At 39.6% G+C, this 12,114-nt stretch overlaps 1 protein-coding gene across 2 annotated transcripts in view; it reads left to right on the top strand.

Moving 5' to 3' along the window:
• Positions 1 to 249: 249 nt before the first annotated feature.
• Positions 250 to 12,114, top strand: part of LOC121917391 (2-oxoisovalerate dehydrogenase subunit beta, mitochondrial-like) — a 59,083-nt gene continuing 47,218 nt past the window's right edge. For both annotated transcript variants that reach the window (XM_042443332.1, XM_042443333.1), the window contains exons 1-5: positions 250 to 375; positions 4,791 to 4,868; positions 6,129 to 6,197; positions 7,622 to 7,755; positions 10,773 to 10,928. In XM_042443332.1, the coding sequence (XP_042299266.1) occupies positions 261 to 375; positions 4,791 to 4,868; positions 6,129 to 6,197; positions 7,622 to 7,755; positions 10,773 to 10,928 (552 nt within the window). In that variant the 5' untranslated portion in view covers positions 250 to 260. The remainder of the gene's footprint in view (positions 376 to 4,790; positions 4,869 to 6,128; positions 6,198 to 7,621; positions 7,756 to 10,772; positions 10,929 to 12,114) is intronic.

Below are 12,114 nucleotides of genomic sequence, written 5' to 3'. Positions count from 1 at the left end.
GTGGCACTCTATACTAATTAGTTTATGTGGCATCAACTGATCCCAATGCGCTCCATCTTCAAACCACCAAAACCAACACACTCCCCGCGCATGCGTATTGCACCACCTCCCTCTCCTTTCCAGCGGGAGCTCTCTCCTTTTACGCCCCAACAGGGGAGCATCCTGATTGGCTCTCTTCCCTCCCAGCCGGCCAATGAGGTTGCCCGAGAGGCACCCCCCCCCGACTGTTTAGAACGTGGTCGGCTCAAGTGTCCTCGAAAATGGTCGTTGCTGGGCTCGCGCTGCGTCGGTTGGCGGCAACGACGCGCCTCCGCCCAGCCCCACAGGCACGCGGCGCATTCGCTTTCCAGCCTGACCCGGAACCCACCCACTATGGTGAGTGGTTTGGTCCACCGCCCTGTTAATAGATAGGGAGGAGGGGTGGACCGTACCACTTCGCCTCTGTGGCGCGGGGTGTGCGTGTGTGTTATCATTCCAAAGACGCCACGCTCTTCCGTGGCAGGCGCAGGGGCTGCGTTGGTACGTTATCCCCTCTGCCCTGCTCGCGAATGAGATTTGGGTTTCATTTGAGGAAACATGGACTTTTTTTACACACAACACCTGTCCCCCGCCATTGACCGAAGTGGTACAGTCTTCCTAGAGATTCCTAGAGAGGACACTCCACTAGGCAGTGTGGAGCCCATCCAGCGCAACTCTATGGTCAATGTTTGGCAGATTTGATTATTCACAGATTTTATTAATATGTTCTCTCTAGGAATCTCTAGGTCCTCCACGCAACTCTATGGTCAATGTTTGGAAGATTTGATTATTCACTAGATTTTATTAATATGTTCTCTCTAGGAATATTTAGGTCCTCCCGCAACTCTATGGTCAATGTTTGGCAGATTTGATTATTCCACGCTTTTCTTAATAAGTTCTCTCTAGGAATCTCTAGGTCTCCAGCGCAACTCTGTGGTCACACTTAACCAAAAGTCACACTAAAGAACCTATAAAGATTCCTAGAGAGAACACTCCATTAGCATTGTAGCTCCTCCAGCGCAATTCTATGGTCAGTGTCTGGCAAATGTTGACCACAAAGTAACACTGGAAGACCTACAAATTCCTAGAGTGGTGTCCTCTTAGGTAAAAACATAGTGTTTTTTGTTATTTGTGGTTTTTCCACATCACCGGGTTCCTTGCCCCTAACCCCAGCGAATGTGTAGGGACGGGTGCATATGACCAGGGGTGACGGCCTGTCCTCCTTTCCCAGGACACGTCCCTCATTTCAAGCCTTCTGTCCAGGAGGGATTTCCAAAGGTCCTCCATCTTGAGCAGGACTAAGAAGAATGGATTATATTCTCAGTTGTTTTAGGTTTTACTTGGTCGTGCCTGCATTTTGTGTCAAAGTCCACATTTTGTGGTGCCTTGCCCTCTTTTTTGGTGAGGACATCTGACCACACTGCTATGTGGCTGCATACCACTGCAGAAATAATCTAGTTTGGCACTGCTTTAGCTGCCCCTGGCTAATGCTAGGAATTCTGGGAACTGTAATTTGTGAGACATTAGCTTCTCTGTCAAAGACCTTGATGCTGCAACAACTACAGTTCCCAGGATGTCCTTAGGATGGGGACATTGCAGTTCAAGCGGTGTCAAAGTGGATTATTTCTGCAGTGCAGGAGCAGGAGTTTATTTTAGGAAACACATATGCCTCATAGCATCTACCTGACACTATGTACCTGGAGCTCAATGCTGTCTATCCTAAAACTAAGGCTGCATCTGCACTACAGAAGTAATCCAGTTTGACACCATTTTAACTGCCATAGCTCAGTGCTATGGAATCCTGGGAACTGTCGTTTTGTGAGACATTCAACCTTCACTATCTGAGAACTCTGGTGCCACAACATACTACAAATCACAGGATTCCATAACACTGAGCCAGAGCAGTTAAAGTGGTCTCAAACTGGATTATTTGTGCAGTGCCTGTGATTGCTTTCACACAGCACAATTATAGCACTATGATTCTGCTTTAACTGTCATGGCAGTATCCTGTGAAAACCTGGGATTTGTCATTTTAAGAGAGGGTTATTTTGAGATCTCTAGTGCCCTGTCAAGACTAAAAACCCTAGCATTCCATAGAATGTTGCCATGGCTGTAAAAGTGGAATCATAACTCTATTGCTTAACCTCTTGGATCCCAGGGTGGGAGAAAGGTGGATGCAAATTAGAGTGAGTGCTCTGTATCCACAGATTCAAGCATCCATGGCTTGAAAATATTCAAAAAATACATAAATTCTGAAAAGCAAACCATTTTACTATCCTCATTTTACTATCCATTGTATTTAATGGGACTTGAACATCCATGGATTTTGGTGTCCCTGGGAGGTCAAGCAACCAAACCACAGCAGATACCAAGGGCCCTAGACCATTGTATGAATGAATGTAATGAGATGTGGAAGGGCCCTAGACCAGGATGTACGGCCTAGATCGGCAAAGGACCCTCTACTTCTCTCTCTCTCTCTCTCTTTCTGTACCCTCTGGAATGCCTGACCACCTCATCTTGCAGCCCTCAAGGACCGAAGCGTTAGGTGCAAATATTGTTCCTTGGCATTTATAATTACAAGGAAGAGGCAAAAGTACTTGCCCCAGATATGGACTCCAGGACTATATAAGTTTATATTTTGAGCATGGCTATGATCACATGAATCAAGGCAGACAGCCATGGGGACTTTTATAATGGTTCTTCTGGAGGACATGGCACTTATAATCATAGGATCTTGGAACTGAAAGGGATCATGAGGACCAAATTATTTCAACCCCCTGCCATGCATCAATACCCAAATACAGCACTCTTAAAAGATGCTCATATAACTTCTGCTTAAAGACCTTCAAAGATGGAAAATCCACCATCCTCCGAGTGGTCGATTTCTATTCCACTGTCAAACAGCTCTACATTTTTAGTTGCACCTGAGTAGGGGAAGAAGGTTATACTAACGTCCCCAAACCATGTACACAGAAGGACTCGTATAATATATTTTTGTGCAGAAAAATGATTACGCTAATTTATCCATAAATTGTGCTAGCAACTTTTAATCTTATTGATTTGTCAACCCATTTAGAGTTCCCATTTAATGCACGTCATACTGAGGCTTGGGCCCAGTACTTGTCCCTGTGCAAAGCATCTGTGGAGCACACAAGACCAGATTAATTCTGGTGGGGAAGTAGCCACTCCCTCTTGTGCATAATAAGTTGGATCCACAAAATCCTCCTGTTTAGTGAATGACTGCTTCCACTCATAGGAAGTTTTTAATCTGGTAGTGATGTTCCCACCGAATATAATGCTGAATTCAGCCCAGAATTTAGTAAGTGTACAGAGTAAGTCTACATCCTTTACGTGTCTGAAATGAGATCTTCAGAGTGTTACCATTTCTTTATGGCAGATGGATCATAGCTGGATGGCTGTGTTTCTGTCTGTAGCTTAATTACAACAGCACAGATATCTTTTTGAGGCCAATATTGAAGTAGTCCCTAGAGGTCATGTTGCTATTTTTTTTTAATTCCTCTACTGGAACTTTGCCTTTGTTTAGGAATGTTGTTGTTGTTGTTGTTGTTGTTGTTGTTGTTGTGTGCCTTCAAGTCATTTCCAACTTATGGTGAACCTATCGTGAGGTTTTCTTGGCAAGTTTCTTCGGGGGAGGGGTTGCCATTGTCATCTTTTGAGGCTGAGAGGGTGTGACTTGCCCAAGGTCAGTGGGTTTTTAAGCTTTAGTGGGGAATCGAACCATAATGTCCAGTCATAGTCCAACATTCAAACTGCTACACTATGCTGGCTCTCCATGTTTATGCCAAATTGTGTACTTATGTGTCTGAAAGAGAAAATTTGAACTTCCCAGCAATTATTTTTGTTCACTGTTAAAATTTCAGCATGTTGTTTTGGGATACCTGAAAACAGTAACTTTTAAAGTCTTATCACACAGGACTACAGTACTGGAAAAGTACAAAAGGGTCTGGTAAGGGAACGGAACGAGTGAGGGACGCATTTTACGGCATACAGGAAGTCCCTGTTCTGTTCCGTTCCCCATCCATCCCAGAGGAGGGGATTTTTGATAACTGTTCAGAACAGTTCTCAAAAATCTCCTCCTCTGGGACGGATGGGGAACAGGTGGGGAACAGAACGGGGACTTCTGGTGGCAGTGGTGGCAGCATTCTGTGTGCTTTAAAATGCATCCCTCACTCATCTCGTTCCCTTCCTGGCCCTTTTTGTACCGTTCCAGCCAGCTCTGTGTGATAAGGCTTTTAAATTGGAACGTAGGTCAGCTTGAAAATACTGATGATGGACAAGCACTGGAAATTTCATGTTTAAAAGCCATACTACACTTGGTGTGTTCCTCTCTACAAATGAATGGCTCCTTCTGTTAATGGTGAAAATCGAGATCCACTAGTACAATATAGATTCCTATATTGTATCAAAAAGTCCCAAAACCATTTGGAAGAATTTGGGAAGTGGCACTTGATGTTGTAGAGGGAAGGGAAAAAAATGGAGAAACTTGTTTTCTTGATTCCCTTCTAATGCCAGGTGGAAGTCTACGGAGTGTAAAATCTAACCCTGCCTTACACCAGCATAGTTTTCAGGTAGCAAGTGAATTTTGCTGTTAACTTATGGACACTTTGTGAAATATAGACAGTGATGGAAAACTGTGAATAACTGAAGTTCCAAGCCCTGCAGATTGTCAAATGGTCCATGCTGGTATTGAAAGTATTTGATACTTAAGTTTCTTAAACAATGTGCTTTATCTATATCTTCTCTTTGTACAGGCCAGACACAGAAGATGAACCTTTTCCAGTCTATAACAAGTGCCTTGGATAATGCCTTATCCAGAGATCCAACTGCAGGTATAATTTTATACTATGATATTGATGGAGATGCTTAGCTTAGAAGCCTCATCTTTCGACTACAGACTCTTAAATAGGAAGATTCCTGATCTTTTTACCTTTACCACAGATGGGTGCTGAAACATGCAAGGGAGGCAAGTGAAGCAATTTGCGTAGGTATGTCCCTGGGTTGGTCAGGGTGGAGTCTCCTTCTTTAGAGGTCTTTAAACAGAGGCTGGATGGCCATCGGTTGGGGATGCTTTGAATGAGAGTTCCTGCATGGCAGGGGGTTGTACTGGATGGCCCTTGTGGTCTCTTCCAGCTCTATTATTCTATTATTCTATGAATTTTACCATTGATAACGCAGTTTGTGCTTGTAGAGGAGAAGCATTTTCCTGCATAATTTCTTGTTGCTCTTCCTGAAAATTACTGTTGTGGTTTTCTTTCTAACAAACACAAAAGGAGTTCTGCTGGATCAGACCAAGGAAAAAAATGTTAAATTTTAGGGTGGGAACTCCCCACAGCATGGCAAACCGCAGGCCACATTTTACATACTTCTGTTCAAAAAACGTATTATCTTCTGTCTTAGCCACTTTTTTTTAAAGCTGAAAAATACTGAATATTACTGCTTTTCCTCATGGAAATTACTCCGGACACTTTATCATTTTGGTTACACTGTTGTACACTTTTTTCTGTTGTATAGCATGCTTTTTGAGGTGCAGTGACCAGAAGTGTATTCCGTATTGCATAAGGGCAGTATGATTTGATACGATAGTGGCAGCTTTATTTTTAGGCCATTTCCCAATGATTCGCATCATTTATTTCTATAGTGGCATCAAACTTCCCAACATGGAATTGTTTTTCAAAATACTTCACATTTTCATTATCCAGTCATGATTTCCAATCATAGTGCGTGATTTGTTTTGGCCACATTTACACACTTTACACTTTCTTACATTAAATTTCATTTGCCATTCTGATGCTTTTCTCCCACTTTCAAGAGATTGTTCTGGAGCTAGACTCTTTTTTTTTTAAGTGGACTAAATAATTTAATGTCATGTTCCTTTCTTCTAATAACCACTGTAAACTATTGAATGTGGCTGACATCTGGCGCTAAAAGGTGAGGTCTGTACAACCCCTCAGAAGCATGGAGTCTTGTAACCTGTAAGACTGAATTTGACATTCCTTTTTATTGTTATTTTTTTAATGATTCTAATTCTCACTGGCTAACAACCCATATTTGGGAAAGTATTTATTTCATTCCTTATTGTATACCTACAGTAATATTTGGGGAGGATGTGTCCTTTGGTGGAGTCTTCAGATGCACTGTTGGCTTGAGAGACAAATATGGTGAGTTTTCAGTATGTGATCCATCATCCCTCTGCCCCTCCAAAATGTATGATGAAAGTTTGCTTAAAAGGTTATTCTTTATATTAAACAGAGATAATGTGAAGGCTCTTTTAAAAATGAGCTATTCTGTTTCATTCTTGAAACTATTATTTTATTTATCGTAGATGTGTGCTATTGAAGCAGAATAGAGATTTGTTTAATTTGGCTCTATGACAATAATTCTGGGAATAATCAACATTCCCATATCTGTTAAACTGTAGATATTGACATATTGACTTACCTGAATTTGAGAAAAAGGGTGTGCAAGTGTTGTGAGCACATGTGTTTTACACTTCTATTACAACATAAAGGAGAACTTGTATACTGTACCTCTTCATTCTTGCACATTTCTTAGCATAATGTGTTGGGAGACATAATAGGAAATTCTGAAGGTGAATGTGAAAATTTGAAGGCAGGTATTGGCTTGCAGTTCAAAGGTTGAAGTAAACATGTAAATGCTGTGAACAAAGAAAACCTTAGTAATTGTATCAATAACAATTATTAGTTTTCATGTTCTTTTTCTAAAATTATGAGCTCTGTATAATTTTACAGAATGCTGCTTATCTCCTCCGATTTTTAAAGCGTATTTCTAGCATGGTTGTTGTGTGAGTTCAACCTATAACTTATGGCGGCCCTAAGTTTACCCTATCATGGGGTTTTCTTATCAGGATTTGTTCAGAGGGGGTTTGCATTTGTCTTTCTCAGAGGCTGAGAGAATGTAATTTTAATTTGCCCAAAATGACTCAGTAGATTTCAATTGCTAAGCAGGCATTTGAACCCTGCTATCCAGAATTGTAGTCCGGTGCTCAAATTACTGCACCACGTTGGCTTTCATTTCTAGCGCTATGTTATAACTGTAATATGGGTAAGTTTGTGATACGCATACCTTGACATTTTGTAAATACATTAAACCATAATTTTGTGTGCCATCATGTACATGATTAGCTGGATTAAAACCGAATTTATGATAAATGCATTTAAATCACTTGGATTTTATCTAGTGTTTTTAGTTCCTTTGATTTCACTGTTCTTACTATAAATATGACACACTTTGGATAAAACACAATAAATTTTGTGTTTTAAGTGAGTAAAGCAAGCTTGAATTTGCTAATGTATTTGCTATCGTATATACTGTATCTTGTTTTTTTCAGACTTTAATTCTTATATTTCTTTTAAACTTTAATGCTTAATTTCCAAAGATTTTTTTTCTTTCCCTCTCTATTTATAACTTAGAAGTAATTTATATAACACTTATCCACCTTGTGAGCCATGTGTTTCATCAGATACCATGTATTCAAAGTTATATTTTATGTTGTACAGCATTTGCAAAGTCACCATACAATTTTTTAAAAAAAAAAGTTTATTAAAAATACATAATTTTTTAGGCAAAGACAGAGTCTTCAATACTCCTTTATGTGAACAAGGAATTGTAGGATTTGGCATTGGAGTTGCTGTTGCTGGTGCCACTGCTATTGCAGAAATTCAGTTTGCTGACTACATTTTCCCTGCCTTTGATCAGGTGAGTGCATATTTTAGGATGCTGAAGATAAGAAAACTTGATCAGGCTATTTTTCTGTAATGTAATGAAAATGTTCATAGATGAGATTGAGCATAGAAAGAAGAAAAACAGACTTAAGAAATGTGTAACTGTGCTGGGTTGAATTGTCAAAACTATGGGGAATTTTACTGGGAGCAGCAGAACTGTGTTTGTGTGAATGTACTGGTGGTTGTGGTTGCTGCTGCTGCTTCTTCTTCTTCTGACATGGCAAAAAGAATTTACACTTTGATGACAAAATGGTACAACCTCAACAATATACGAGTTCACATTTAAATATTATTAGAAGTATGGTAAAATAGAGATATGGTTGCATTTGCTTCACTTGTTACCTCTAGGAATCTGTTTTCTTTGTGAAAAAATGATGAAATTAGTCTAATACTGAATTAGGCTAATACAGTGTTTGTTCTATCTTTCTCTCATATTCAGTGTAGTACTTGAATTCAATTGTTGCATTTTTTAAAAAAGTTAGAGAAATAATAAACAATAGCATTTCAGGATTCAAGGTGATTCAAATGTCTTGAAACAGAAGTGGCTTCTTCACCCCAATCTCTTTATTTGAGAGACTTGCCAGTTCGTTGGTATTTGTCAGTTAGGCCCTGTCCAGACCAGCCTGAGAGGCCAGCCTAGGGGCAGAGTCAGGGGCATAGCGTCCTGATGACACCACTTAGTCCAGTTTGGCACCTCTTTTAACTGCCTTGGCTCAGTACTAGGGAATTCTGGAAACTATAGTTTATTGTGGCACCAGAGCTCTCTGACAAAGAAGGTTAAATAGCTCACAAAACTACAGTTCCCAAAATTCCCTACCATTGAGACAGGGCAGTTAAAGCAGTCTGAAACTGGATTATTTTAGCAGTGTGTTTTGCACCTTAGATTTAGTAAGGAATTAAACATCTCACACAGCCCTTTAGCATAAGTATCTGTTGAACAATTATACAGAAGTTTCATAAAGGTTTTACATACAAGGAATTATATTTCATATTGATGTATCCTAACCCATATTTCATATATGGAGGAGGCCCACTGTGGGGTTCTTCCCTCTGTTTGTAGAGCTCACACCCAGGTTGTTTACACTTTTTGTTCAGTGGCAGAACTGCTAGAGTGTCTTAACAACTGATGCAAAGGGAGAGGTAGTCAACAGGAATAACAGAAAAGAACTTGGATGGTCTCCTGCTTCTTCTGCTTGGCATGTGGGAATAACCCAGCAGTTTGTGGATTACTCCTATGTGCCATCCAGAGAATAACAGTGACAAGTTAGAGATATGTGTCTGATTAGTGGCCTGTCAAAGATCAGTTTAGCCTTATATTATTGGATGAATAAAAGTCTTGTATAAAAGGCCAGTAAAATCTCATCCCCAACTGAATGATGGGTGACCTTAAACAGACAATTATAAGTGTTGTTTAACTGGCTGATATTTCAGTTTTTCTGCCTAGCCATCAGGGATGTTCTCCCTTCATTCAAAGCACCTTACATTTAGTCAGAGAAGAATTAAAAATGGAAGATAGTCACAAAAAAGGAAAACATCTGATGAGGATTCAGATACTTCTCACGTGTCTTTCCTATCTGGAAAGAAAAGTAAAAACAAAGCATGGAAAATGAAGAAATAGAATCAGATCAACTCACTGCTGCCTAGCAGATTTTGGTTTAGGAATGCAAACCTATAAATACTACTCAGATGACCACAAAACAGAGAATCTGAGGGTCCTAATGAGTAAATGTTTAAAAGATTTTTTATTTTTATCAAAGTGAGTGAATTTGAACAGCTGTTTCAGTGCCTATGAAAAAAAAGATGCTGAAGAAAACAAATACAGGCTAATCAGACTGAAGCTTCCTTAAGGAAGGTAAAGAAAAATAAAGGAAAACAAACACAAAAAATCTGCTTTACTTGTTTGGCTGGGGCAAGGAGCTACAGATTTAATGATGGAGAGAATGCCAATAACTTCATTACGCTGCCATCTTGGGAATTGAAGTTGTAAAGCAGGGGATGGGGCTGAGTTATGCAGCATAATTAAGCTTTGACTCAGGCATGAGAGTTGATAGACAGCACCAGTGCAAACAATGGCCCGGTACAGATGGCCCACAAAGCGCCATGTTGGCGCCAAAATTAGGGTTGCAGAGTGTCTGGCAACCGCACGCTCTGCAACTCTAATATGTATGGACGGTGCCATCCTTACGTGGCGCCGTCCATACATTACATGCTTACGTCATGAACACGTCACAACATGCCAATGGTGCACTGATGACGTTCTCCCTATGTGCCGAAAAGAACCCGCTTGCTTTGGTTGCTGCGGGCTCCCTCCGGAGGGAGAATGAGGAAAAAAAAACACACCAATGAGAAAAAACAATGCCAGAAGGAAGCAACAAAATGCCAGAGCGGCATAAAGACACTACCTTCCACAGTTTATTTTCTGAGGATTCAGCAGCAGTAGATCAATCCTTACAGGTCCAGCCACACTCATCTAATAGAGAAAATGATAGCAACTTCCCAGGTATGCAACATAATGCATTATTCCCTCCCCTTCAAAGTAATCTGTATGTTCTAAAACCCTTTCTAGAGGATTGAGGGGATCTACTCAACATTGTAGGTTGGCTCTTACTGTTCTGCAGTATGTGTGTGCGTGTGCATGCATACACCAGAATTATAAATCACATGGGAATGGTGCAAGATTCTACTATCCAGTCTCACACAATTCCTTCTTCCCACTGTATAGTTTTAAAATATAATGCTTTGCAGTTCACTTGACCCTCTGAGGAATGGGAAAGATCCATTATGCCAGCTGCCTTTATTATCATATAATGTTGGACATTACCCATGTATCATAGAACATAAATTATCTTAAAAGCCTAATATACAGAAATAAGTATATAAAATCTAACATATATTTTATGTTTTGGATTGTTTTTTCAGATTGTAAGTCTCTGTGTGTATATGTGTGTATTCATACACACACATATTTAACTATGAATACATTTTTTCCAGATTGTTAATGAGGCAGCAAAGTATCGTTACCGTTCTGGAGATCTCTTTAATTGTGGAAGTCTGACAATAAGAGCCCCGTGGGGTTGTGTAGGCCATGGTGCTTTATATCATTCCCAGAGCCCAGAAGCTTTTTTTGCTCACTGTCCAGGACTAAAGGTACCTTAAGGATTTTATTGTCATGTTGTATGCCTTTACTATTTTTGTAACTATCTTTTCATAAGAGAGAAGGGGAGATAAGTCTCCAAGTGAAAGACAACCTACAGAGCACTTGAAGACTGGTGTCCTCTTTTTTCTTGCAGATTTTGTTGTGTGCTCTTCAGTATTTGTTTCCTTGCTATTTTTTCATAAACCTCATTAATTTAAGAGATTTTTGCATTAACTTGTGCATTGATCTTGTAATGTACTTGTGATTTTATACCTCAGGGATTTTGTCTAATAAATGACACATGAAACACATGAGAGCAAGTAATTTTGAAGACTTCACCTCAAAATTTAAGAATTGGAATCAGGCTTTTATTTTCCTTGGTGCATAAAAAGGTGCTCCTTTGTACATGCTTAAGGAACAGTTGTACCCCAGTTTGAAAGAACAGAGGAATGAGCAACAGTTATTTATTTATTAATAGATTGCCTTTCAGTAGCATTCTTCTTGAATGTTTCTTTTCAAGGAGAGGATCGTATCTTTGATTAATTCCTTTGCAAACCTTTTTGCAAACATATACACTCCTCAGTGTAACACAGTCATCTGAGAACTTCTTACTAGTTGGTTACCAGAGAATGTTCCCTGTAATACTCTAAAGATCAAGGAGTCAGGTGTACATGATACTATAATACACATGTATCAAATAATAATATGTATCAAAAACTAATTTACCATGATCTAAAAAAATTATGATAATAAAACATGGTGTTCCAAAAATAAACCAGGGACATAAATCAATTTTCAGTTAATGTCCGTTAATGCAAACTTTCAGGTAATGTCTTCCAGTAGTGGGGCAAGCAGTACAGAGTATATGAGTACATCTTAGGTGCAGAATACTGCTTTGAGCATTAAACTCAAAAACTATCCTAAAATAATGGGTTTAAACAGTTCAAGTTACATAGTAGTATTATGATGTTTTAGTGCTGGTGATTTTGAGGAGCTGTTTCTGTGTTAACCAAGCCATGGTTTTGTCAGCAAAACTTTCTGCCACACTAAGTATCTCAGCTACTGAAGCAAGCCATTTTTCAGTTGAAAAGCTACTCTGACCCATTAATTGCTAGAGAAAAGTGAGGAGATTCACAATTGCTTGTGTACTTAAGAAATGCAGTACTCTGTGGTGTTCCTGATTTATCAAAGAATCAT

This window comes from Sceloporus undulatus, unplaced genomic scaffold (assembly GCF_019175285.1).
Source record: "Sceloporus undulatus isolate JIND9_A2432 ecotype Alabama unplaced genomic scaffold, SceUnd_v1.1 scaffold_16, whole genome shotgun sequence".
Lineage (NCBI taxonomy): Eukaryota > Metazoa > Chordata > Lepidosauria > Squamata > Phrynosomatidae > Sceloporus > Sceloporus undulatus.
This window is presented reverse-complemented; position numbering and strand designations above follow the sequence as displayed.